Source organism: Bufo bufo, chromosome 6 (assembly GCF_905171765.1).
Source record: "Bufo bufo chromosome 6, aBufBuf1.1, whole genome shotgun sequence".
Taxonomy (NCBI): Eukaryota; Metazoa; Chordata; class Amphibia; order Anura; family Bufonidae; genus Bufo; species Bufo bufo.
The window spans coordinates 83,861,352-83,887,918 of NC_053394.1; the positions used below are offsets into that span (position 1 = coordinate 83,861,352).

General features: G+C 45.4%; 1 protein-coding gene across 2 annotated transcripts in view; it reads right to left on the reverse strand.

Annotated features, from left to right (window-relative positions):
* PAPSS2 (3'-phosphoadenosine 5'-phosphosulfate synthase 2) overlaps positions 1 to 26,567 on the reverse strand; it is a 103,141-nt gene that overhangs the window by 2,053 nt on the left and 74,521 nt on the right. Inside the window, exons 8-12 of one of the 2 annotated variants that reach the window (XM_040437387.1) lie at positions 22,436 to 22,477; positions 17,636 to 17,841; positions 14,331 to 14,466; positions 7,791 to 8,059; positions 2,806 to 3,035 (exon numbers count right to left, since the gene is read on the reverse strand). In XM_040437387.1, the coding sequence (XP_040293321.1) occupies positions 2,806 to 3,035; positions 7,791 to 8,059; positions 14,331 to 14,466; positions 17,636 to 17,841; positions 22,436 to 22,477 (883 nt within the window). The remainder of the gene's footprint in view (positions 1 to 2,805; positions 3,036 to 7,790; positions 8,060 to 14,330; positions 14,467 to 17,635; positions 17,842 to 22,435; positions 22,478 to 26,567) is intronic. The other variant, XM_040437386.1, reaches the window with a different exon arrangement.

Genomic DNA, 26,567 nt, shown 5'->3' on the forward strand with positions numbered 1-26,567 from the left:
AGCATTCACTAGTATGCATTATGTGCCAGGAGAGGGGAGTGAAACACTGTGAGCGCTTTCTGTACTCATCCTCCCTGGTCTTCCTTTCTGGGGCCACGGGCGCACTGTCCTGACCGCATACAGCGTCAGGATGTAGTGCGTTCACTATGACCCGACGGTGCACGAAGTCAGCTGATCATGCAGCGCCGGCCAGAGAAGACGGGAGCATGACTTCTAAAGAGACCGCCGGATCCAGAGCGGAGCTGCGGCGCAGGGGAGGTAAAAGTTTATTTTAAGGTCTGATCTGAGGTCTGATGGGGGTCTAGTGGTATGGGGGTCTGAAATGGAGGGCTGATATGAGGTCTAAAGAAGGTCTGATGGGCATCTGATGCGGGTCTAATATGAAAGTCTCATGTAATGTGCCGATATGGGGGTCTCATGTAATGTGCCGATATGGGGGTCTCATGTAATGTGCCGATATGGGGGTCTCATGTAATGTGCCGATATGGGGGTCTCATGTAATGTGCTGATATGGGGGTCTCATGTAATGTGCCGATATGGGGGTCTCATGTAATGTGCCGATATGGGGGTCTCATGTAATGTGCCGATATGGGGGTCTCATGTAATGTGCCGATATGGGGGTCTCATGTAATGTGCCGATATGGGGGTCTCATGTAATGTGCTGATATGGGGGTCTCATGTAATGTCCTTATATGGGGGTCTCATGTAATGTGCTGATATGGGGGTCTCATGTAATGTCTTGGAGGATTTAATATGGGGGCCTGATCTGAGGATCTGATATGAGGTCTGATAAAAATATTTTCCTTCTTTAAAACCTGGGGTGCATCTTATCAACAGGTGCGTATTATAAAGCGAAAAATACTGTACTTTTTTTACTGGCCTGTGCAGGATACAAGAAAGTGGTGTGCTGCGTTTTTGTATCCTTTTTTTCCTAACGTGATGTGAACCCACCTTAAACTGTTTTAAAGATGAGCAGGGCACAGGGTGAAGAGTCTCCACTGCACTTTCCAAATAGGCAGAGTCCTCATAAAAAGGGTTGTGCCATGAAATGTATTCTACATTTTTCACACCAGCACCTGGATCTTAATACATTTGTAAATTGCATAAAATTTAGTCTAGCCACTGAGCTATTCAATAAAATCTATCTGTATAGCGCCACCTGCTGTTCATTCTTTTCCTTATTTTTTGTCCACCTCACTGAGGTGGTCGCACTTTCTCAGTTTAAATCTTCAATTGTTAGTAGCCATATCTTCTGTGGCAGTTACAGAGACAGAGGGCTGCAGCAGAAAGGCCATGCTCACTGAGTTATGAAATAGGGAGACAGCTGCAGAAATGACGCATTCCCTGAAAGGACACCCCCCCTGCGCTGCCAGACTGAAAACTAGCAGAACAGTTGGCGCAAGGAATGGGGAGATCTGTGGTTCCATGTGTGGCACAGGGCTGGTTCTAGATTTTTTTTAGAAAGAGTACTATATGTCTGATTTTCATTTTTCACAATAATCATCGCACAGTGGACTCTTTTCCCTATGCCTGGACTCTTCCCACTTAGCCCAACTCCGTGTAAAGCTATCGAAGAAATTTGACAAGACTGGTGTTTACTATGCTGGTCATAATCTGTGCTTTGCTAGAGTAAATTGCGTCACAATTATTAGGAGAGGCCCGTGAACCAGAACTGAACTCCAGCAGCCCGCTCACTCCCCACCTTATTTTTTTTTACAAAAGTGGAGGGGGTCGAAGAGAAAGGGAAAACGTCACACATTTTGCTGCAAAATGGGACTTGCTCCAAAATTTGCGACTTTTCTATGCCAGAAAACTGGCAGAAAAAAATGTAATGGATGTGTTCTCCTTGTTTTTTTCTAAAACGCATCAACATTTCAAAGTAAAACGTTCATAGGAGGTTGTCGGGATTTATTTTTGCCCATGGTTTGGGCAGCATGAAAGGGATGACAGCTTCCCTATAATGGCAGTAATCTCTTTGAAGAACTTTATGATTACAAACTTCCAGCCTTGACATTACTACTTATATGGAAACGGGTGCCAAAGAGTTGCTGTCATCTCTCCTGACATTCCTGTTTTAATAGCTTCATGCATTCCCCATGTAATAACAATTCTGGAACATCTATTCTTATGTCTGTATGTTATGCCATTCCTTTATTATTTCTACTAGAAGTTATGAGTGAATTGCTAGCAGTCTGCAGTAAGGGTACAGAGGGGAGGTTACCAGTTGGGGGGGTGTACCTGTGCAGAATCACTCTATCCAATCAGTGCTGCCATTGTAAGTCTGTGCAGGTACACACCCCCAACTGGTTACCTCCCCTCTGTACCCTTACTGCAGACTGCTAGCAATTCATTCATAACTTCTAGTAGAAATAATAACGGAATGGCACAACATAGAGCCATAAGAATAGATGCTCCAGAATAGTTATTACATGGGGAATGCATGAAGCTATTATAACAGGCATGTCAGGGGTGGTGAAAGGTCCTCTTTAAATGTAGATTTTAAAAGGTGTTTGCTAATTAATTCTTTTGCTCAACTGACCTTGGGAAAGGACACAGTTTTAGCTATTGTTCTCAGCTCCATGTGGCTATGGCCGTAAGCTGCATGGGCAGATGGCTTTGGGTGTGAGGATAATTCAGTCTTGCACCGTCAGGCAGCCTACCTGAGGCATCTAACAACTTGTGCATTAAGTTGCATATCTCTAATATTGCTACACCTGAAGGTGTTCTGTTGCAACTCCTTTAGGGCTGAGGACCTCAATCCAACCTATGTGTGGCTCCTGGGCACCTGCCCACCAGACATCCTACCTTTCTTTGTCATAGAACTCCATGGCTTTGTTCTTTGTGTTGTAGGCAGCCACTCTGAATGGGATGATCTCCACAGAAGTCAATCCTGGGGCCATGCTCAGGACTTTTCCACCATGTGATGGCTCGTAGAGATCCACTTTGGTCTCAGGATGTGGCATACCAGCAGGGTCTCTGCCTACTATATAGAAGTTGGATCCAGCGATCATCCGAGACCTGCAGTGCCACTGAACCTGTGAAGAAAAGAACATGATAGAGACATGGCTTTTATAATCCGCTTTACACATGCATACATGTATTTTAGGTATAGTTTTGTGAGTAAAAAACTATAGAGTTCTTCCGTCTCATTTTTACCAGGGGAACCATCAAAGTAAATGCTTACATATAAATATCGGGCTTCAAGGGGTAACGGTTTACAACCAATTTTAGCTTCAGTTATCTGATTCGGACCTGAAATGCATTGCAAAATGCATTCCTGAACCTGCACTGTAACCTGATTGTCCTCTGGAGGTCCTGGTTCTCTTATTCCGTACCTAAGCTTTGGACACAATAGAGCAAGCCTCATACCGTTATCGTAGCCATAATTGTGTTAACGTGGAAAAATATGATATATATATAAATATTATTTTAGTAATAATGATAATAATTGAACACCTTTAAAGGGAACCTGTCACCGGGATTTCGTGTATAGAGCTGAGGACATGGGTTGCAGGATGCACATCCGCAATACCCAGTCCCCATAGCTCTGTGTGCTTTTATTGCGTAAAAAAACCGATTTCATACATATGCAAATTAACCTGAGATGAGTCCTGTCCGTGAGATGAGTCAGGGACAGGACTCATCTCAGGTTAATTTGCATATGTATCAAATCGTTGTTTTTTTACACAATAAAAGCACACAGAGCTATGGGGACTGGGTATTGCGGATGTGCTAGCGGCCATGTAGCAACCCATGTCCTCAGCTCTATACACAGAATCCCAGTGACAGGTTCCCTTTAAAGACCTCACTATAGTGAAATACCCCCAAAGGTTCTGCCCTAACATTCAGCAGCTTCCAAATATGTGTTGCTTGATGCATTCTGCTATGCTCACTATTTGAGGTCAGCTCCTTCAAATAAGGTACCGTATTATTGAAATATACATGCAATAAAAATATTGTAAAGTTTATTTTTCTAACAAGTTTATTTTCCTTCATCAGGGGTATGGAGCTAGTGCGAAAGCTGAAGCCATAAAGTAGCGAAACATGTCGAGGCGAGCATCTGGCTTTAGGTTTTAACTAGTGAGCGGTTAGCTAAGGGATAACCGCATCGGTGACCTGTATATATTTAAAGGGCTTTTCTGAGACTTACATACTGAGAACCTATCCTCTGGATAGGTTCTCAGTATCTGATCGGTGAGGGTCTGACACCCAGGAACCCCGCCAATCATCTATTTGAGAAGGTACCGGTGCTCGCAGTAGCAAGCTTTGCCTGGGCCATATGACGTCACGTTCATCGGTCACATGACCTAGGCGCAGCTCAGCCCCATTGAATGAATGGGGCTGAGCTGTGATTCCAAGCGCAGCCGCTATACAATGTACGGCACTGTGCCTGGTGAGCAGGGAGAAGGCCATGGCGCTTACAGGAACCTTTTCAAACAGCTAATCAGCGGGAGCCCTGGGTGTCAAAACCCCACCATTCAGACACTTATGACCTTAGGATACTTAGGAACGGGGTGCATTGCTCACAGCATACAGGGAACAGACATGCCTCTTGTACATAGGTGGGGAAATATTAAATAATAGGGGCACGTAGGAGAAATATCATATTGTACTAAGGTGCAGCGATATACAAGGTGGACCCTTTACCCCCTTTTACCTTCACCTACACATCTTCAGCCCCAAAAGCCTAATATTGGTTTTGACCAAACAAACCTATTCAGGGTCAAAGCATACGCTCGTAATTTTAATAATTTACTACCGCGATCATTTCTCCAGGCCTCCCCTATTTTGTTGTACTAATTATCAGCTGCACATCCCCAATTACAGAGGACCATGTACTGCTGATAATCAAGCAACTTTCATTCTGCATAAAGCCTCCAGTGTTTGTGGTCCACAAATTGTGGCTTTGCAAAACACGGATGCGGTCTATGTGCATCCCACAATTTTCACGGTACTCATTGTAGAAAAGCCTATTCTTGTCCACAAAACGGGCAAGAATAGGACAGGTACTATAATTTGTGACCTAGTCTCACGGATGCGGATAGCACATGGGCATCATTTGTTTTTTTGGAGGACCCATAGAAATTAATGGCTCAGTGTAATCTGCAAAAAAAATGCAAATCGGACATGGACCAAAAATACATTCTAAGGGTCCATTCACACTTCCCGTAATTTGGGTCCGCATTCGTTCCACAATTTGCTGACCCATTCACTTTCAATGGGGCTGGAACGGACGCGAATCTGCATTTTCGGGATCCGCATCCGTTTTTTCAGGATCAGCAATTATGTTCCTGAAAAAAAAATTATTTTGGACCAGAAAAGGCATCTTCTATTATAGTGTCTGTGATGTGCGGTCCGGAAATTGCAGATTGCACACTGCAGGTGTCTGTGTTTTTCGGATCCGCAATTTGCGGATCCGCAAAACACTTACGGACGTGTGAATGGACCCTAAGGGCTCATGCACACAACCGTGAAGTCTTTTGCGGTCTGCAAATTGCGGATCCGCAAAAAACAGATGCCGCCTGCGTGCCTTCCGCAATTTGCGAAACGGAACAGGAGGCCCATTATAGAGATGCCTATTCTTGTCCGCAAAACGGAAAAGAATAGGACATGTCTCATAATTTTTGTGGGGTCACGGAACGGAGCGACGGATGTGGACAGCACACAGAGTGCTGTCCGCATCTTTTGCGGACCCATTGAAATGAATGGTTTCGTATACAGACCATATATGGAATCAAAATACGGCCCGTATACGGAACGCAAAAAAAAAAAACGTTCGTGTGCATGAGCCCTTATACATGAGGCCTACAAGATACAATTAGCCAACAAACAGACATTTGCTGGTTCGGAGCACAAGTACAATTAGTTTGAACAAGTTCCTATGAAATGTGTTCCAGATAAGTGTAATAAGCCCTTTAGTTCAGTGTATAGAAAGATAAATCTCCAGGTTTGTTGCCGTACAACGCTAGTATCCATGTGCAGCCTCAACGCAATTACAGATGGACATTTTCAACATCTTTGAAAGGTCTGGGATACAGGTCAGTGTTCTAGAAATGTTTTCGTTTTCTATCTTCTCAGCTATGCACAACCCCAGCCAGACGCCTCCCATCTACTGTCAAATAAAATCGTTAAGATAAAATATGGCGCAGGAAACGTATTTGTCTGCCAGTTCTCCATATAAAACCAGCTGCAGATATCAGCCATGGATTTTGTTTTCTGAAACACCCTGAACTAATGTTCCTGTCTTGTTAACACGCCTGTGGAATGTTTTTTTTTGCTAGAAGTTTTAATTATTAGGGTCTTTGTATACATGGTGGGTATGTATTAAAGGGGTTGTGGAGTGTCAGGATATTGATGACTTATCCTCCCTGCACCCCCACCGATCAGCTGAGGCGGCACTCATACGAATGCAGGGTCCTCCTCAGTTTACCCGCACAGCGTCTACCTTGCAGTGGCGGCGCAGTGTAATTACACCTTCCTTTCCTGTTCATTTGAATGGGATAGAAAGCTGTAACTACCTTGCACCAGCGCTACAAGCTCGATGGAGGACGCGGCACTCGTACGAGCGCTGCTAACTCTTCAAACAGCTGATCGGTAGGGGGTGCCAGGTGTTGGACCCCCACCAATCTAATATTGATGACCTATCAGTGAGGATAGGCCATCAATATCAAAATCGTGCTCAGTCCCTTTAAGCAGGCATCCTCAAACTGTGGCCCTCCAGCTGTTGTAAAACTACAACTCCCACAATGCCCTGCTGTAGGCTGATACCTGTAGGCTGTTCGGGCATGCTGGGAGTTGTAGTTTTGCAACAGCTGGAGGGCCGCAGTTTGAGAATGCCTGCCTTTAAGGGTGCCTTCACACGCAGCAGATTTTGGGACAGAAATTTCCTCTGGGAATGAAAATCAGTTCTTAATGGGGCGTGCAGAAATCCATGTGCTCACTGCCCCCATTCAAATGGTACTGATTTTCAGTCGTGGAATTTTCTGCCACACAATCTTCCGCGTGTGGCACATTATTGGGTCAGAGCGTAGGCCCACCAGAGGGTACTCTAGTGAGCAAGTACATGCACACGACTATGTATTTTGTGGTCCGCAAAACACGGATCCGCAAATAAAAATGGATAACATCCATGTGACGTTCGCGTTGCATCTGTTTTTTTTGGCAGATCCATTGTAACAATGCTTCTCCTTGTCTGCAAAATGGACAAGAATAGGACATGTTCTATTTTTTTTGGGCGGAACGGACATGCGGACTGTTTTTTTTCCAAGCCCCATGCAAATGATTAGTTCCGCAAATGGACCTGTAGAAAAAAAATAAAAAAAACGGAATGCAAACGGAAGAAAATTATGTTTGTGTGAATGAGCCCTAACCATGTAAGTTGTTCTCATCAGTCTAAATACTGCAAATTTTTATAAATTGTTTCAAATATTCCCTGGTTATATCTGTTTCTGACAAAGCCATGGGACAACCAATAAGCCATCGCCGTCACATCTCACAAACGTGTCCCGCCTGAGGACTAATCTGTATTGATAGGGACCCCTTACATCTAAATGATTGCATTGTGGAGGGTATTGGAGTTGAAAGCTGTGATCACCAGGACATATTAACCATTACTTCCCGGCCATTTAAACCTTGTGTAATGTCGGGGACACCAGCAGATTTTCTTTGCACTCGTTCTTTGTTCCGGGTTTTACTATCTCTATCTACGCTAATGTATAAGACAGTGTCGAAATCAATCGACCCCCTTTAACATTTACCTCTCATATTACTGCTATTTAATACCTACTCACCTCTGTGGGTCCTGCGTACAACATTGGTGACGGAAAGATAGCAACAATGGTGGATTTTGGGTCCAAGACACCTTCTTCAAGTACAGCTGCGTGTTGCTTCATGCGCCAATCCAGAGGCACGTCATCGTCTTTGGTCCACCCTCCAAGTGGGTGTAAGAGAAGTACTGGGCACTTATATCCCCTAGATAGCAGGTGGCGCCTAGTATCCTGCATGAGCAGAGCGTGTCCATTATGGACAGGGTTGCGGAGTTGGAAAGCGAAGACAGCGTCTGGGAGAAGAGCAATAAAGAGAATGCATTAAACGATGGAAACGATTTCGAGTCTTATGAGGACAAGCTTTGCAGCAGATAACAGATTGCTTTATCGTAAGACAAACAATATAGTTAGAGTGAGGTCACGCCGAGAAGCTTTCTCTAGGACAGAGTGTACAGTCTCCCTCCTCCCCTGTACTGGGCTGTGCCACCTACAAAGGTCATAAATACCAGTTATTAGTGAGCGCTACCCACAGCACCCGGGCTCAATATACACAGGTTCATGGGATATCACTGTAATCTGTAGCGTTATATATGGTTATTATTAAAGGGGTCCTCCTCCGATAAGGATGCATTCACATCACTGTTTAGCTTTCCGTTCTTCTGATCCGTCAGAAGAAGAGAGAGAGGGAAAAAAACAGGATCCTGTAAAAAAAATGGATCAGTTGTTATCTGTTTGAGCCATTTCCGTTTTTAAGAGGAAAAAAAAGTCCTGCAAGCAGTATTATTTTCCGTCTAAGGCTACTTTCACACCAGCGTTTTCCCTTTCCGCTATTGAGATCCGTCATAGCATCTCAATCGCGGAGGAAAACGCTTCAGTTTTGTCCCCATTCATTGTCAAACTGAACTGAAGGGAGCAGAGAGCACCACAATGCATTCAGTTCTGTTTCGTTTTTGAGTGCGTCCTGAGATGTGGAGCAGGACGGATCCATCATGACTCACAATGTAAGTCAAAGAGGACAGATCCGTTTTCTCTGACACAAAAGAAAACGGATCAGTCCCCTATTGACTTACAACGGTTTTAGAGACGGATCCGTCTTGGCCATTTTAGATATAATACAACCGGATCCGTTCATAACGGATGCAGACGGTTGTATTATCATGACGGGAGCGTTTTTGCTAATCCGTGAATGATCCAGCAAAAACACAGATGTGAAAATAGCCTAAAAAACTTAGACAGAAATGGCTCAAATAGATGTTAACTGATGCAACAGGATCCTGTTTTTTTCTCTTCTTCTGATGGATCAGAAGTAGGGCAGGTGCAAGGATTTTTGCCGCCCTAGGCAAAGATCCATTTTGCCGCCCCCTCATGTCACTCACTCACTGACAGACAGACACGCACTCAGACACTCACTGAATGACGTACACATACACTCACTGACAGACACACATACACACAGACACTCACTGAATGACGTACACAGAAACTCACAGACACACATACACTCACTGACAGACAGACACACACTCACTCACTGACAGACATACACCTACCCACTGAAACACACACACACACACACACAGACACTTACTGACCGACAGACATCCACACTCACTGACATACACACACAGACACTCAATGACAGACAGACACACATACATTTACTGACAGAAAGACAGACATACACTCACTCACTGACATAAATACACAGGCAGACACTCACTCAGTCAAACACTTAAACACTCACCTCCCTGGGGTCCAGTGTGGTGCAGCTCCTCAGTCCTCCAGCGCGCCGTTTAGTATACCGGGGCCGGAATGACGTCATATTCCGGCATCACAGAGGGCGCACGAGGGAGGAGCTGCTAGAACAGCCTCCCTTGCCGCCCGCCTCCTCTCCTGCGATAATTTACTGGCAGAGCAGGCACCTGCCATCAGGGTAAGCAGATGCCTGCTCTGCCATATTTAAGAAGGACCTCCACCTCCTGGCCCCCCTGTAACGGCGCTGGGGGCGGCTCAAGAGCCGCTCGCCCAGGGCTGCAGCCCCAGTCAGGGGGAGCCCACCAGGGCGCCCCCAGCAGGCCGGCGCCCTAGGCGAACGCCTAGTTCACCTATATGGTTGCACCGGCCCTGATCAGAAGAACAGAAAGCTAAACGATGATGTGAACTAGGGCTGCAGTAAACGATTATTTTAGAAATCGAGTATTCTATCGATCATTTTTTACGATTAATCGAGTAATCTACTAAGAAAAAAATGAATTAATAGACTTTACCTTTATAAAAACTCATCAGACCCCCTGCCATCAGTCCCCAACACTCTTCGTTCCCCCCTGTGCAATCAGCCCAAGTGCATCAGTTCCCCCCAGTGCCATCAGCTCCGTTTCCCCCTGTGCCATCAGCTCCATTCCCCCCTGTGCCATCAGCTCCATTCCCCCCAGTGCCACCAGCTTGTCCCCCAGTGCCACCAGCTGCCCCCTCAGTGCCATCAGCTGCCCCCTCAGTGCCATCAGCTGCCCCCTCAGTGCCATCAGCTGCCCCCTCAGTGCCATCAGCTGCCCCCTCAGTGCCATCAGCTTCCCCCCCCAGTGCCACCATCTCCCCCTCCTAGCTATGACCCCAGTGACAATACTTACTTTTCCTTTAGGTGCGCCGCTCCACAGCTCCTCCATCTTCTTCTCTGCGCACTGCACTGTCGTCCTGACGTCACACAGCGTCGGGTCATAGTGCACGTAAGCGCGCACTATCACCTGACGATGTGTCAGGAAGAAAGTGCAGCGTGGTGCAGACCGGCGGGTGACCACGGAGCGGTAAGTAATAGCAAGCGCTTCACTCCCGCTCCGTGGTCACATGACACAAACGAATCCTCGATGCCAAAAATTTGCATCGATAATTTTTTTTGTGTCCAATTACTCGATTCAATCGAGTAATCGTTTCAGCCCTAATGTGAACTCACCCTAAACTAGCCATACACATTTAGATGTGTATTGGCTGAACTCACTGATGTTCGCTGGATCGGATGACCATCTAAAACCTCATTCACACGTCCAAGTCCGTGCTCAAAACTGTGAAAAGGTGGTCACTGATGCATTTGTGAAGGATCCGTGCGTGGTCAGTGTGTCATCCGTGTTTCACGGACACTGTGCAGCTGAAAAATAATTTTCAAATCATCTCTTCCTAATGATCCTTAAAACACGAATGGCATCTGTGTTTTTCACGAACGCATAGACTATAATCAGCAAAATAGAGCATGCTCCTGTGCTAAAACCACGGACTGTGATAAAATATGGATGTGTACGTGTGCTGTCCGTGGAGAAGACATACAGCACATGTACGTGGAACACTGACCTGCGAATGAGGCTTAAGGCGCCACAGCCACAGTACAGCTGCAAAGTGGGAACCCGGCCTTAATAAACGTACATAATGGGTTAAATAATCAACCACACTTCGGAATATAAACCATAAAGCTGGGTTTACAGGCGGCAGAAGAAACTCTGCCCTCCCGCGATGGTCCATGGCTGCACAATTTTGAATGTGAGACCTCAGCTTTACCTGCACATTCATGTGGCTACTGGGTGGAGTTTTTTCTGCAAATAGCGGCCGGAGCGGGTAAACCCAGCCTAAAACGTGGCTGAGAAGGGACCGTTTACAGGTAGGGATGAGCAAATCGACTTCGGATGCAACATACAAAGTCGATTAGCATTAAACGTTGTTAGAATACTGTATGGAGCGAGCGCTCCGTACAGTATTAGAATGTATTGGAACCGAAACCGAGTTCGGCGAAAGGTTTTTAACAGTAGAATTTAATTTCTGAAGTTATTATCCGAAGTCCAGAGAGACTACGCAAAGTTATAACTTCGGCTCCTTGGAGCCAATACATTCTAATACTGTACGGAGCGCTCACCCCGTACAGTATTCTAACAAAGTTTAATGCGAATCGACTTCGGATGTTTCATCCGAAGTCGATTCGCCCATCCCTATTTACAGGCTCCATGACTGAATGGAGAGACCGGCTTACATAGAAATCAATGCAAAGCTGCACACAGATATTGCTATGTGAAGAATGCATTAGTCTCCTGATGGCAGTTCATTACAATACAATATTCTTGCAGGCGTTCTTTAAGGATGCATGTAGAAGGGCCAAATATAAGGGCGTCATAATGTGCATGTCCCTTAAAGAGGACCTGCCACCTCTCCAGACATGGCTGTTGTAGTAACTACTTGCATTCCCCATGTGATAACAATTCTGGAGCATCTATCCTTATGACTATATTGTACCATTCCTCTGTTATTTCTACTAGAACTTTATGCATGAATTACCAGCAGCTTGCAGTAAAGGTACAGATGGGTGTTACCAGTTGGGGGGGGGGGGGGTGTACCTGCACAGCCTGACACTAGCAGCACTGATTGGGCAGCGTCAGACACACCCACTACTGGGTTTACAAGTTTACAACTTATTTGTAAACTTCTAGCAGGAATAATCCAGGAATTACACAGCACAAAGTCATAACAATAGATGCTCCAAAATTATTACGTGGGAATCCAAGTAGCTTCTAAAACAGACACCTCAGGAGAGGTGACAGGTCCTCTTTAAGGCCACCATCATTTTAAAGCACTGAAATAGCCATACATTAAGGGATCTAATATGTTCGGAAGTATCTGTGCTTAAATGTTGGGAAGTTGCATTATGTGCTGCTTCCATTAACAAACTAAAGGTCAATGCAGGGTTTTCCTATGAAGTATCACTAGGATATGCCATTAAAGGGGTGGAACATTTTTTTTAAAAGGGCCATAAAGGGTTAAAAAAGCTCCTTACTTAACTCCCTGATCCGTCGCCAATGTCGTTCCGTCCCTGCTGCTCCGCCCTTCCTGTACTTGGCTCGACACACAGGAAATAGTTTGGAGCTCCCATGCGAGCCAATCACTGACAGAGGCGGGTCACAATGTCAGGCAGTGATTGGCTGAGCAGCCATGCCAAGCTATTTCCTGTGTGACGAGCCGAGAACAGGAAGTGGAAAGCAGCATGGACCAGAGGAGCGACAGGCGATTGGGGGGGGGGCGTAAGGGTGCATTTGACCGTATGTATTTTGAGGTCAACAAAAAGTGGAACCGCAAAATACGGATGACGTCCGTGTTGCAAATGTTTTTTTTTTGTTTGTGGACCCATTCACTTCAGCGGGTCCGTTAGCAGCATTTTGTGCCAAGTATAGGACATGTTCTATTTTTCACGAAAGATTTTCATATCCGTATGTCCGTTCCACAAACAGATGTCTTATACTTGGAGCAAAATGTGTCTCACTGACCCATTGAAGTCAATGTGTCTGCAAAAAAAAAAAAATACAGATACAACACAAATGTCATCGTATTTTGCAGACCGCAAAATACATATGGTTGTGTGAATGTACCCCAAGTGAAGCCTCGTTTACATTTCCGTGTTTCATCCATGAAGATGTCCATGTTTGGTCTGTGTGTCCCTCTGTGTGTCATCCGTATTTCACGGATGCTGCTCACCTGAAAGTTAATTTCCAAAGCATCTCCTATCAATGGTCAGTGAAAAACGTACCAAACACGACACAACACGGATGCCATCAGACCACAGACCCATAGACTATAATGGGCATGTTTGGTCCGCATCACGGATCAAATTTGTGCATGTCTCCGTGATTTTTTTCACAGACCCACGGTCAGTTAAAATATACTGAAATGTGGACACGTTAAAATGAATGGGTACATGTGCTGTCCGTGGAAAATGCAGACAACACACGTCAGTGAAAAATGGAAATGTGAACGAGGCCTTAGGCCTCTTTCACACGAGCGTGACGGATTAGGTCCGGATGCGTTCAGGGTGCGTTCAGTGAAACTCACACCATTTTGCAAGAAAGTTCAGTCAGTTTTCTCTGCGATTGCGTTCCGTTTTTTCCGCGCGGGTGCAATCCGTTTTGATGCGTTTTTCACACACGTGGTAAAAAACGGAAGGTTTACAAACAACATCTCTTAGCGACCATCAGTGAAAAACGCATCGCACCCGCACTTGCTTCCGGATGCAATGTGTTTTTCACTGAAGCCTCATTCACTTCTTTGGGGCCAGGGCTGCGAGAAAAACGCAGAATATAGAACACGCAACGCAGAACTAATGCGTAAAAAAAAACCGCGCACGTACACAGACCCAATTAAATTAATGGGTCAGGATTCAGTGCGGGTGCTATGCGTTAACGTCACGGATTGCACCTGCATTGAAAACTCGCTCGTGTGAAAGGGGCCTAAGGCTTATTTTTTATTTTTAACCCTTTCTGATCCTTGTCTTAAAAATGTTATCTCCCTGAAAACCCCTTTAATGTTTTATTGGAGAAGATCTGACTCCTGGGCCCCACATTTACTAGACGAAAGGCACCAGGTAAGTAATTTCTCTGCCGCTCCTGATCTGCGCAGGAACAGCAACTGAACCCCATTTACTGGCCTCCCAACAGATAGATGATGACATCACTAAGATATGTCGGTATTTTCTATGGTGGGACATATGGTAAATGCCAGTGTATTAGGGAATTGCCCGGTATCTAGAAGTACCACACTTACCAGCATTCATTTCTTTTGCCTTTTCTTTCAGCTCCAGAGGTGTGAGTCGGTATTGATCTAAACCATCTCCCCATTGGATTCTTTCCAGAACCTCCAGATCGCCACCAACCAGCCAGTCGCCACTTTCCAGGACCATCTGAAGAGATAAGTTGTTTGCTTTTGTAAAAACTAAATTCATATTAAATTGACCCTTTGAAGAGGATCTGTCACTGCTCCCGACATGGCTGCTGTAGCAAATATTTGCATTACATATAAAAAAAATAAAAATCAGTTCTCGAGCCTCTATTCTAATAAGGGTCCATTCACACTTCCGCAATTTCGTTCCGCATTTTGCGGAACGGAATTGCGGACCCATTCATTTCTATGGGGCAGCACGATGTGCTGCCCGGATCCGGAATTGGGGATCCGCACTTCCGGGTCCGCAATTCTGATCCCGAAAAAAATAAAAACATGTCCTATTCTTATCCGCAATCGCGGACAAGAAAAAAGGCATTTTCTATTAAGTGCCGGCGATGTGCGGTCCACAAAATGCGGAACGCACATCACCGATGTCCGTGTTTTGTGGATCCACGGATCCGCAAAACACACACGGACGTGTGAATGGACCCTAACATCCTGTTCCTCTGTTATTCCTCTGAATAATGTACAAATAAACTGACAACTAGGATTTACCATTCTCCTGGTTAAATAGGGGTTTCTCTGAACAGTGTGCTATTAAGGGCTCATTCAGACGGCCGTATACTGTCCGCAAAAATGCGGATCCATTTTTTTCCGAACAGTTCAGCATGCCCACAAAAAAAAAAAATTGCATTCCGCATTTTTGCGAACTTCAATGAGGCCACGTCCTGATTTTCACAGACAAGTATAGGACATGTTTTATTTGTTTTGCGGAGACGTAGAACAGAAGAAAAGTGCCAAATGATAGTGAATTAGTCTGCATTTAATCCGCAAAAACAACGGATCCGCATTTTGGCAGACAGCATATGGTCGTCTGAATGAGCCCTAAAACAGACCTGTCAGGAGAGGTGACTCTATTAATACTGTGAGACAATGTGTGCTGTAATATCAGTAGAACCTTTGGAGAACGCAAAAATGGCACCTTCTGGTGACAAAACGATAATGACAGACAAATATCTGACATAACACATCTAATGCAAAAAGTAATTTCCTCATTTTTCAAACACCCTATTCTCATTATTTGCAGTGCTCATGTTAATGGGGTCCTCCAGGACTTAGGTATTCTCGGGATAAGTCATCAATATCAGATTGGTGGAGGGCCGACTCCCGACACCCTGATTAATTAGTGGTTTTGGGCAGTCGTTGGTGCTGTAAACTATACAGTGTACGGAGCTGGAGGGAAACACTATGTAGTGGCCCTGCCATGGTACTACAGCTCAGCTCCCATTCAAGTGATGCCGTCATCAGAAACTACACAGTAGATGCTGTCTTCCTTCCACTGTATAGTTTCTGGCATCTGGTTCACCTGAAACGGTTGGGGTGATGAGTGTCAGACCCCCACGATCTGGTATTGATGGGCCCTCCATATCTAAGTCCCAAAAAACCCCTTGAAGACAACAGTACAGTCAATTTTCCCCTTTTATTATTAATACAAGACTCAGTTGGGGAGATTTCTCAAAACTGGTGTAAAGTAGAACTAGCTTAGTTGCCCATAGCAACCAATCAGAGTCCTCCTTTCATTTTTCAGAGCTCCTTCGGAAAATGAAAGGTGGAATCTGATTGGTTGCTATGGACAAGTAAGCCATTGTTCTTTCCACCAGTTTTGAGAAATCTCTCCCAGTGCATGTTTGCGGTCTGTCCATATTCAGTATGAACAATCCAATATGTCAGATGGAAGATTACAGCCTGTTAATGATTACACTTATTTAAGGGCGATTTTCCAGATTTTCCAATATTTGTTTGGATTCAGAACGTTTCCAGGAGACAGAGCAGTGTGCAAGAACAAGACTACTAGTGCTCTGCTGGAAGAAAGCAGGAGAAATCCGTATATATATATAATATTATCCGCTATTTTTACATTATGACAATCTTGTCACAATCTACCTCATGCTCTGTATCTGTGGTATCCAACCCATGTGTCTGCAGAATGGGAGTTGTAGTTTCACAAGAGCCACAGTGAAGATGGCCGTGTATATACATCTTATGATAGATATTACAGGATCTAGCAGGGGGAGCACTTATTTAATCAGAGGACTGGGCCGGGGCAGCTCTGAGTCCTCCCGACAAGGTCAGATAAAAGGGTGTGGAATCCGCTAAGGGTACGGCTATACGGTGACAAGAAAGTCGTGCCATATTTGATATAATGTACGTCTATGATGTTGCAATGCTACAACGCACCACTGGAAAAAAATCAATCCAAGTCATATTTTTGTGTGATTGTCCCGTCCCAGTATGTGTCGTATCAAATTGCGAGACCATAGGCATACATTATACAGGGTGGCCCACGAAAAAGTAGCCCTTCTCCAGCCGAGAGTATCACTAGATGAACAAGCAACTGAACTTTTTTTTTTTATTACCCACAAGTCACATAAGATGCTGAAAGTAGTCCCCATTTATGTCTTTGCATCTTTGGTCACGTCGGATTATGCTGGGACCTCCACCGATCACAAGAGCGGGGGCCCTGTATCCCTTGCAGCCCCCTGAGATGAATGAAACCGCTAATCAGGCATGCGCTTGGCCGCTCCATTCATTACTATAGGAGTTCTGGAGACAGCCGAGAACAGCCACTCCGTTCCTTTCAGTGGGCTGCAGGGGGTACGTGGCCCCAGTTCTTGTGGTCGGTGGGGGTCCTATTAGTAGGACCCCCACTCATCTAATAGTTATCCCCTATCCTGTGGATAGGGGATAACTTAATGTAACCAGAATACCCCTTTTTAAAGACAGAAAATAGCGAGTAATACTGCCATAATGTTACCAAAAAAAGAGGCTACATACTAAATTACTACCGTACATCACCAACACAACCGAGCCTATATAACACTGAACATAAAATGATGGGCTGATTAAATAATGCTGCCATATAGGTGATTGTGATCATGTTAATGACATGGTAAAGTCAGGATGGTGGAAGTCACAGGGAAATTTCCCTATTTGTCTATGCTATAATCCAGCCCCGTTCCCCCTAGAGGTGAAATTTCCCTTTGACTTCCACCATCCTGACTTTACCAGGATGGTAAAGTCAGTTAACATATATGAATCTATGGTCATACAGTAATGGCAGCCACTACAATACTACATAGTAAGCACCAGCCACAGCAGCACTATGACTATATGGCGGCACAGCTTACCTTGACGTAAGGATGCTTGGCACAGGTAGTGCCCCAAACACGGGCGCATCTTTCTTCCTTTCTGTGCTCATAAAACTCAGGGTTCCGCACAATGGCCACTCTCTTTCCCTCATAGGACAGGGCAAATTCTTTGGCATTGCTCAGTCTTTCCTTGTCCTCTGTAGAGACGGGCAGCACGATGGGAATGCTCAGGTTGATTATTCCACCTTCAAACATAAGGTAATGGACACAAATGAAAAATGCCAAGTATGCCTGCACTGTATGAATAGGGAGCAATATGCTCCACCTAGTGGTGACCAGAATACCATCAATTAAGTGGGTGGTCCCTTTATGACAAACCCCGTCCATATGACCTATTAGGTCATATGGATGTCATAGAAGGTGGCCTGCGTACCCGTGCGAAAAACCACTCCCACCATGATGGACCATACATACATCTTATGGAGAGCCGGGGAGGGGGGTTTATTTTTTTAAAAGGGTTGTGATCACGAGACAACCCCTTTAGACCTTTGTAGGGGAAGCAGAGGAAAAAAATGAAAAAAATTGGAAGAACCCCCACAACCCATCTACTATGTGCCATTTATCATACTGGAGGCTTCTTATATGACAGATGGGCCTTTGGGCCCTTTTAGGCAGCAGAGCCTTGGTGTGATGCCTAACTTTGCACCCCTTATAGCTACAGTACTTTTAAATTCCTAAGCGGTTCCGGGGGAAATTAGGCTTTATAGAGTTCCAATTGGAATAAAAAGGCTCTCCACGTAACGTACGAACGCCCCAGGCTCTCCAGCGGAAGGGAAGCTTGTGTAGCCACGTTCCACTATGGCTAATGGAAAAGGGTACTGACTGTAAGGGCAGCAATTATAATGTCTGCACCAAAAATCCTGAAGAATAGATTAGGTAGAATAGGTAGGACATTCTAAAGCAGGGGTCAGCAACCTTCGGCACTCCAGCACTATAAGGGCTCGTTCAGACAACCGCGCAATGTTTTGCCCTAACTGAAACTACAACTCCCAGCATTCCCACTTGTTCAGCTGTTCTTGTAACTCCCATAAAAATGAATGAAGCATGCTCTACTATGGTATTGCTGGCTGTTGTCCCTACCTATTTGTGTTGCTTCTGTCTTTTGTCAATCTGGACCCGCCGACAACATTGGGCCACTTTAAACTCCCAGTCCGCCTCCTGAATCAGGGCACCCAGGGCTGGCCCCGGTTAGATCAACATGATCTTGCTGACGGGTTCCCTTTACTTATAGAAAACTGAACACAAGCCTGTAGCTGTTTTATGAAAATGTCACTTGCTCTGGGACGGATTGTCCATAGACCTTACAGGGAAACTTCCCGGTGGGTCGATGCCCAAGGGGCCGCCTGAGCCCTCCTCATGGCCTGCAAGTGGAAGTTTTTGGAGATGTATTTTGTGCTGGTGGGGCAGTATTTTGTGATGGACTGTAGCATTTGGCTGTGTTGGGGTGGTATAATGTGCTGCAATACCGTATTGCTGGACACGCCTACTTGTATTGGCCCTGCCCTCCATCAATTTGGCCCCGACTACAAAACTGCGCCATTTTTTGTATTTTTTCCAGGGCCACTTTAAGTTCCCAGTCCGCTCCTGCACTTGCTGGAAGGTTAAAAGTAAAATAAACAAAGGATGACAGCACATTGCTTCTAATCAGCAGGCCTTACCATTCAGATTTCCAAGCAGTACACACGATGATCAGCAGGCGGCGTTTATAGTGTGAGGTTACGAGGATGTTCACACTTTCCATTTTTAATAAACCACCCCAAATATTGCAGCCGCACACTATAAATGTTCAGCACACCACAAATTATGTTTTATTTGGAGAACAGATTTAAACAAAGGTGACATTCACCCATTAAAGGGCGGAGAACGTTAAGTAAACATTTTATAAAGCTCCAGCTTTGATTAACCTTGGCCGTTAGTCATCTAATGCAAACATTTCTCAGTTCATTTCTATTCCATACAGGGTTAAGGGGGAACGATCTCTCCTTAGGGATAGAGCGCCTTAATCTGCGTGAGGAGACTTATAGGCCATACATGCTCCTCTGAAATTCTGGGAGGGAAGGGATGCAAATGAGCTCTTAACAAGCTCTGCCTCTAATGTCACCAGATGTAATATAGCTATCCTATAAGTCAATGTTCAGCTCTTTAACTAAGCCTTGAGACATGACTTGGATATTAAATATTAAATATGAGGTGCTGGCTTAGTTAATATCCGAGTCATGTCCCAAGGCTTAGTTAAAGAGCTGAACATTGACTTATAGGATAGCTATATTACATCTGGTGGCATTAGAGGCAGAGCTTGTTAAGAGCTCATTTGCATCCCTTTCTTCCCTATTCCATACAATGGATGGTGAAACACCCATTGTTACCTAAAAACCATCAACAAGCAGGTTAACTGATGATGATAGAACTATTTGTGGGTTGTGCTTTTCCTTTCCTGGCAATATATATTAAATAAAAACTGAATCTGTTAAATTCAGAGGAATTTGCCAACTATCTTATGGGCATGAGGATCTCCTAACTCTACCCCAACCCATCCAACATGCCTAATCTTCTGTTCTCACAGGAGAGGAGCCGCTAGAAGAGGGCTTTGGCAGCAGCTAATACCCTTCTCCCTCTTGAAATATAATGTCCGGTGAAATATATGTCACATATTTCATGTGTATGGACACATTTATGCTCTACAATTCTGAATAGGTGTCAAGGTGTGGCTCACTGTGACAGTTGTGGCCGTGTAGGCTGGCTGCATGCCCTCTCGCATACTGGCTGCAGGCCGACACCTCTGTATGCTAGTTTCTTTGGGCTGTGTGCTGGCTGCGGTGTTGTGTGTGAACTGTGGCCTGTGTTGTGGCTTCCCATGTCCATATCTCTGTGGTTCTTGTCTCCGGTGCAGGCAGGCTGTATGCACTTTGTGTACTGGCTGTGGGTTTCCCCATGTATGCTGGTTCTGTGATGCGTGCTGGCTGCGGCCTTGTGTGTGAACATGGCCTGAGTATGGATGTATTTGTTTGTATCACAGTGCGGTTCTGTCACTCCTTGTTGCTGTGTAGGCTGGCTGCCTGTAACCTCGTACTGGCTACAGTTACCCTGTATATGCTGGTTGTCGTTTGGGCGTGCTGGCTGCAGCATTCTGTGTCTGGTGTGAACTGACACTTGTGATTGTATGTTCTATAGTTCTGCTACTCCTGGTTCTAATGGGGTTAACCTTCCCTGATCTGGGCCTGGGTGTAGCTTATCAGGTGCCCTCGTTATCGCAGCTATATCCATCTGTGAGCTGTGGGGCTTGGGTCAGTCTATCTTCTGCCTTACTGGGTGTAGCCCCTTGCTGCTAATCTTTTGCCATCTGCCCTTGTTTGTGGTGTCGCCTGGTAATGTGTTGTTGTTGCTTTATCTGTTCTTCTGACCTGTTCTGTATTGATGTTGTTATCCTTGTCCATGCCTTGCCTGTTCTTCTGTACCTGTTCTCTGTCTGGATCCGCTCTGTTCCATGTCTAGCCTAGTAGTGCTCTAACTGCGTCTGATAGCTTGGCAGTGCTAACTGCTTCTGATCCTGTCCTATGTCCAGCCTGGCAGTGCTAACTGCTTCTGATCCTGTCCTATGTCCAGCCTGGCAGTGCCTACCGCTTCTGATCCTGTCCTATGTCCAGCCTGGCAGTGCCTACCGCTTCTGATCCTGTCCTATTTCCAGCCTGGCAGTGCCTACTGCTTCTGATCTAGTCCGTTCCTGCAGTGCCTTACTGTTTCTGTTCCTGTGTTTCTCCTGCCTTAGTTAGTTTTCTGGAGGGAGGATCTCTAGTCTGTGTGCAGCTTTGCCTGTGACTACCCATGCTTCCGTTCCGCATGGGGTCCAGGCATCTGCCTGTGGTCTGCAGGTGCACTTGGTTCTGTGGTAGTTCTACCACCATTACCCTTGCTTGCTGTTACTGTCATGTTGTTTTAGTACATGTGTAATAAAGTACTCTGTTGGCCCTGGTTTGTTTCTGCTGTTTCCTGTTTGCAAGACGTCCCGGAGGTCTGCCTCTGGGCCTCCGGAACGTGACAATTGGTATGGCTTCCTCATTGATACCATACTATCCCCCGGCAGCCCAGAGCATGACTACACTGAAAACTTTCTCAGATCAATAAAGTATTACAATACAAACTAAACTATTCAGATCCATAGCTATGTACCCTGCGGTAAAAGTCCTCAGCACAGGTAACCTGCTTTTTGATGATTTCTATGCAATAGGAATTGTCTTCTATGCTACACAGAACAGTAATCTTAATGACCGCAGAACCAGAGTTAAACAATAATTAGAAACTGAGGCCATTTGTACAATAACATGCGACTCTTCATATTTCATCTTAATTAAATCAGTTTAGGGATGGTCCATTTATTCCAATCACACATATTTTAGTTCTATAAAAAAAAAACAACGCAATATACCACCCATATACTGACCAATGGGATATTTGCAACTTGGAATTAAGATGCTACTTTTTGAATACTGAAATTGATTGATTTCTTCATTGTCTGGTATTACCGGCGTTTCCATTACATTAGCATTACGTGGGTTGCACTTACAGAATGTTTTCTTTTAGGGAGGATGTACATGTGATTTGATGAATTCCAATGGGTTCGAATATTGACTATTCCATAAGTGCAAATCACTGGAATTTATAGGCTGACATTTTACTTACCAGCCAAACTAAATTACGGAAGCGAAAATCGCATACGGATCTCTGGAATTTGAGCGACTGAATGATTTGGAACTCATTTTTTTGTAGGTAAAATAAACTCACCAAGAGACTTTGAGCATAAGATATCTGAGTTATGCCGCGTATCTAAAGAAAAATGTAGTTTGATAAATCAAAAACACAGCTACTTACACCATTCCTGTTATTCCTAAGATACCCTTGGCTTTTCCTGCCCATGCAGGTGGCACTCGACAGGTGGTCTGGCATCAACATGGCATCAATAATAAGCATTGTGATGTTGAGTTTTAAGCAATGGTCTCACAAAGACCATTAGGCCTCTGTCCGTGATGACATCTGTGACAAGATGATCAGCGTTTCTTCTGTGAACAAGTCTTTGAAGAATCCAGGTTTGGTCCCTGTGTCTGTTTGTGTCATCCGTGTTCCACGTACACTGCTAAACTGAAAACTGATCTGTAAAAACCACGGACCAAACATGGATGCTGTACTTGTGGTTTTCACGGCCCCTTAGACTACAGTGACCTTGAGGGATCCGTAATCCGTGTCACCACGGTCTGTGTAAAACCACTGATGTGTGAATATACCTTAGATTGTGAGCCTCATTGGGGACAGTTGGATGATAATGTCTGTAAAGCGCTGCGGAATATAGTAGCGCTATATAAGTGCATTAAATAAATATACACATTAAAGTCAGTTGGTGCATGTGTCGTGGACCATGGTGGAAATCCACTGATATGTGAATACATACATTAAAGTCAATAGTTACGGGTGCTGTGCGTGGACCATGGACAGCACAGGTCCATGATTCCCTGACGTGTGAAAGAGGCCTTACTTGGGGCTGCAGAGATAAATGGCCTGACAGTCACTGTGTGCTCAGAAGTGGTGTCACCAGTGGCGTACAAAGAGAAGTAAGGGCCCCATAGCAAGCATCAAACCAGCCCCCCCCCCCCCCCCCCCCCCCCCCCCACAGGACAGAAGGGTTTCCGTATAAACCCCTTTCAATGACCCTTGGGACATTTGCTCCACTGCCTCATTTGCTAAAAGTTGTTCCTTTAGAGCAGGCATACTCAACCTGCGGCCCTCCAGCTGTTGCAAAACTACAACTCCCATTATTCCGTGACAGCCTACAACTATCATCCTACAGAAGGGCATTGTGGGAGTTGTAGTTTTACAACAGCTGGAGGGCTGCAGGTTGAACATCCCTGCTTGAGAGGATAGAATCCTGACCAAGTTTTCTACTGGGATCACCCCCGGTAGAAAAGGGAGTGATCCCAACTTGGCCCCCTCTTGCCCTGGGCCCCATAGCAGTCTCCTGGTCTGCCGCTATGGTAGTTACGCCCTTGGGTGTCACCTTCTCAGAATGCTGGAACAGTCCACCACAATTGACATGCAGGAGTCAAGAGGAAATTTATACTGTTGATTGCTTGCCACAATAAATTGTGAAACTGCTTTTACACATGACTATGGTTGGCCAACTGGTAAAGCACCAACAGATATCCAAGTTGGCCGATCAGCCTTGCGCACAACCAAACTGAATGTTCATTATGATGACCAACCATTCAGTTTGATGCAAACTGTTTCTTGTGTATGACTTTGGCCAAGTGAAACAGCCACAGAGCTGTATACGAGTGGACCTTGGTAAGCATCTTCTCAAAATGGAAAAGAAATGCAAAAAATTCAAGTTGACGATGACTAAAATATTTCAAATTGTAGAGGACAAGGCTATTAGCTATTTCTTTGATGTATAAAGAGGTGAAACTGGTTGGCGTAGCCCTGTAAAACGTGATGAGACTTGATGCGTTCGTTTATTGACAGGTTGGTTCCCACAACTTAACAACCATAATTGAATATAATTTAGCAATATTTCTTTCCTGTGGACAAAGATATTGAATGGAACCACAACATTTTGTCATTACTAAATACTTGTATTCCCTAGGAAATAACAATGCTTAGAACTCTGAGTTGTTTTCTTCCTCTGTTATTCCTCCTAGACATTTATGAAAAAATTGCCATCTGGACATCATCATTTCTTTTGTTAGTGGAGTGTATTTCTACATACCGTGTTTCCCCGAAAATAAGACCTACCCCGAAAATAAGACCTAGCCCTATTTTGCAGGGTTTTGGGAGTAGGGCTTAAAGAGGACCTTTCACCGATCCTGACATTGTGAACTAAGTATACAGACATGGAGAGCGGCGCCCGGGGATCTCACTGCACTTACTATTATCCCTGGGCGCCGCTCCATTCTCCCGCTATGCCCTCCGGTATCTTCGGTCACTAAGTTATGGTAGGCAGAGATTTCGGTCACTAAGTTATAGTAGGCGGAGTCTGCCCTTGTTCTGCTGTAGCGCTGGCCAATCGCAGCGCAGAGCTCACAGCCTGGAAGAAAAGAACCTCCCAGACTGTGAGCTCTGCGCTGCGATTGGCCAGCGCTACAGCAGAACAAGGGCAGACTCCGCCTACCATAACTTAGTGACCGAAGATACCGGAGGGCATAACGGGAGAACGGAGCGGCGCCCAGGGATAATAGTAAGTGCAGTGAGATCCCCGGGCGCCGCTCTCCATGTCTGTATACTTAGTTCACAATGTCAGGATCGGTGAAAGGTCCTCTTTAAATATAAGCCCTACTCCAAAAATAAGCCCTAGATGAATTTTATATTTATGGATTCAGCAGCTCAGGAGCGCTCACTAATGGCTCCTGAGCTGCCAGGGCAGGCGGGCAGGACCTCGGCACTCTCCCAGCTGATCCGAGGCGGGCAGGAGTTACAGTACAGCAGCGCAGGCTGCCAACACTTAGCCTTCTGTGAAGCCGCTAGCCCACGCATACATCGCGGCTGGCGGCTTCACTAAATGCAAAATTATGCCGGCAGCCGCGCTTCCATCTACGTTACCGAACGGGTACATCGCTGGGCGGGCTGGACGGCTTCTCTACCCTGTACTGCCGCCAGCCCGCACGTTCTAACTTACCCCTACCGTAGCTGAATGAGGCAGCAGGAGGATGTCCTTCTCCTCTCTGCTGCCTGGAGCTGGAGGTGCTGATTGGTGGTGAGCGCGTCCTGCTCCCTCTCCCGCCTCCACCAATCAGCACCCTGTCATCTCTTGCGCCGGATCTCCCTGGTAACGTACCGTACACATTGCTGCCTAGGGGCTCAGGGGCAGTGTACATATGTTACCAGAAAGAATTGTGGCATTGCCTGCCAGAGTACTGTACCGGTATCATACCGTAGTACTGTGCCACCTACTGTGATTATACTGTATTCGAATAAATAAGCCCTACCCTCATAATAAGCCCTAACCCTATTTTCGGAGAAAAAAATTAATATAAGACCCGGTCTTATTTTCGGAGAAACACGGTAGTTAGCACTGACTGGACGGTTAGGGTTGGGTTAGGGTCAGAATGTGTAAGATAATTACAATATTCTGTTCTGGCACAGAATTGCCGGATCTGTCAGGTGACGGCCGTGTCCAACTCTTTGTTGTGCTGTTCTTCTCTTATTCCTCTTGAGCAAGAATGAATTGACAATTAGGCAATACCATTTCTGACGTCGATATACTGTGTCTTTAGGCTAGGTTCACATCGCCATTTAAAGGGCATCTGTCAGCAGTTCTGTACCTATGACACTGGCTGACCTGTTACATGTGCTCTTGGCAGCTGAAGGGGTCTGTGTTGGCCCCATGTTCATATGTGTCCGCATTGCTGAGAAAAATGATGAATTATTATATGCAAATTAGCCTCTAGGAGAAATGGGGGAGGTGCCATTACACCTACGGGCTCTGCTCTTTCTGCTCTGCAACTGCTGCGCCCATTGCACTTTAATTGACAGGGCCAGGCAAAGGAAGCTTCATCACATCTGGCCCTGTCAATCAAAGTGGAGGGGGTGCAGCAGATGCAGAGAGAGCAGAGCCTCTAGGTGTAATGGCAACTCCCCCATTGCTCCTACAGGCTCATTTGCAGATATTACAACTTCGTTTCAGTCAGCATTAAACATTGGACCAACACAGATGCCTTCAGCTGCCAAGCGCACATGTAACAGGTCAGCCAGTGTCATAGGTACAAATCTGCTGACAGATGCCCTTTAAATGGCGATGTGAACCTAGCCTAAAGACACACTATATTGATGTCAGGAATGGTATTGCCTAATTGTCAATTCATTCTTGTTCAAGAGGAATAAGAGAAGAACAGCCCAACAAAGAGTTTTAGGGTGAAAAGATGCTTCAGAA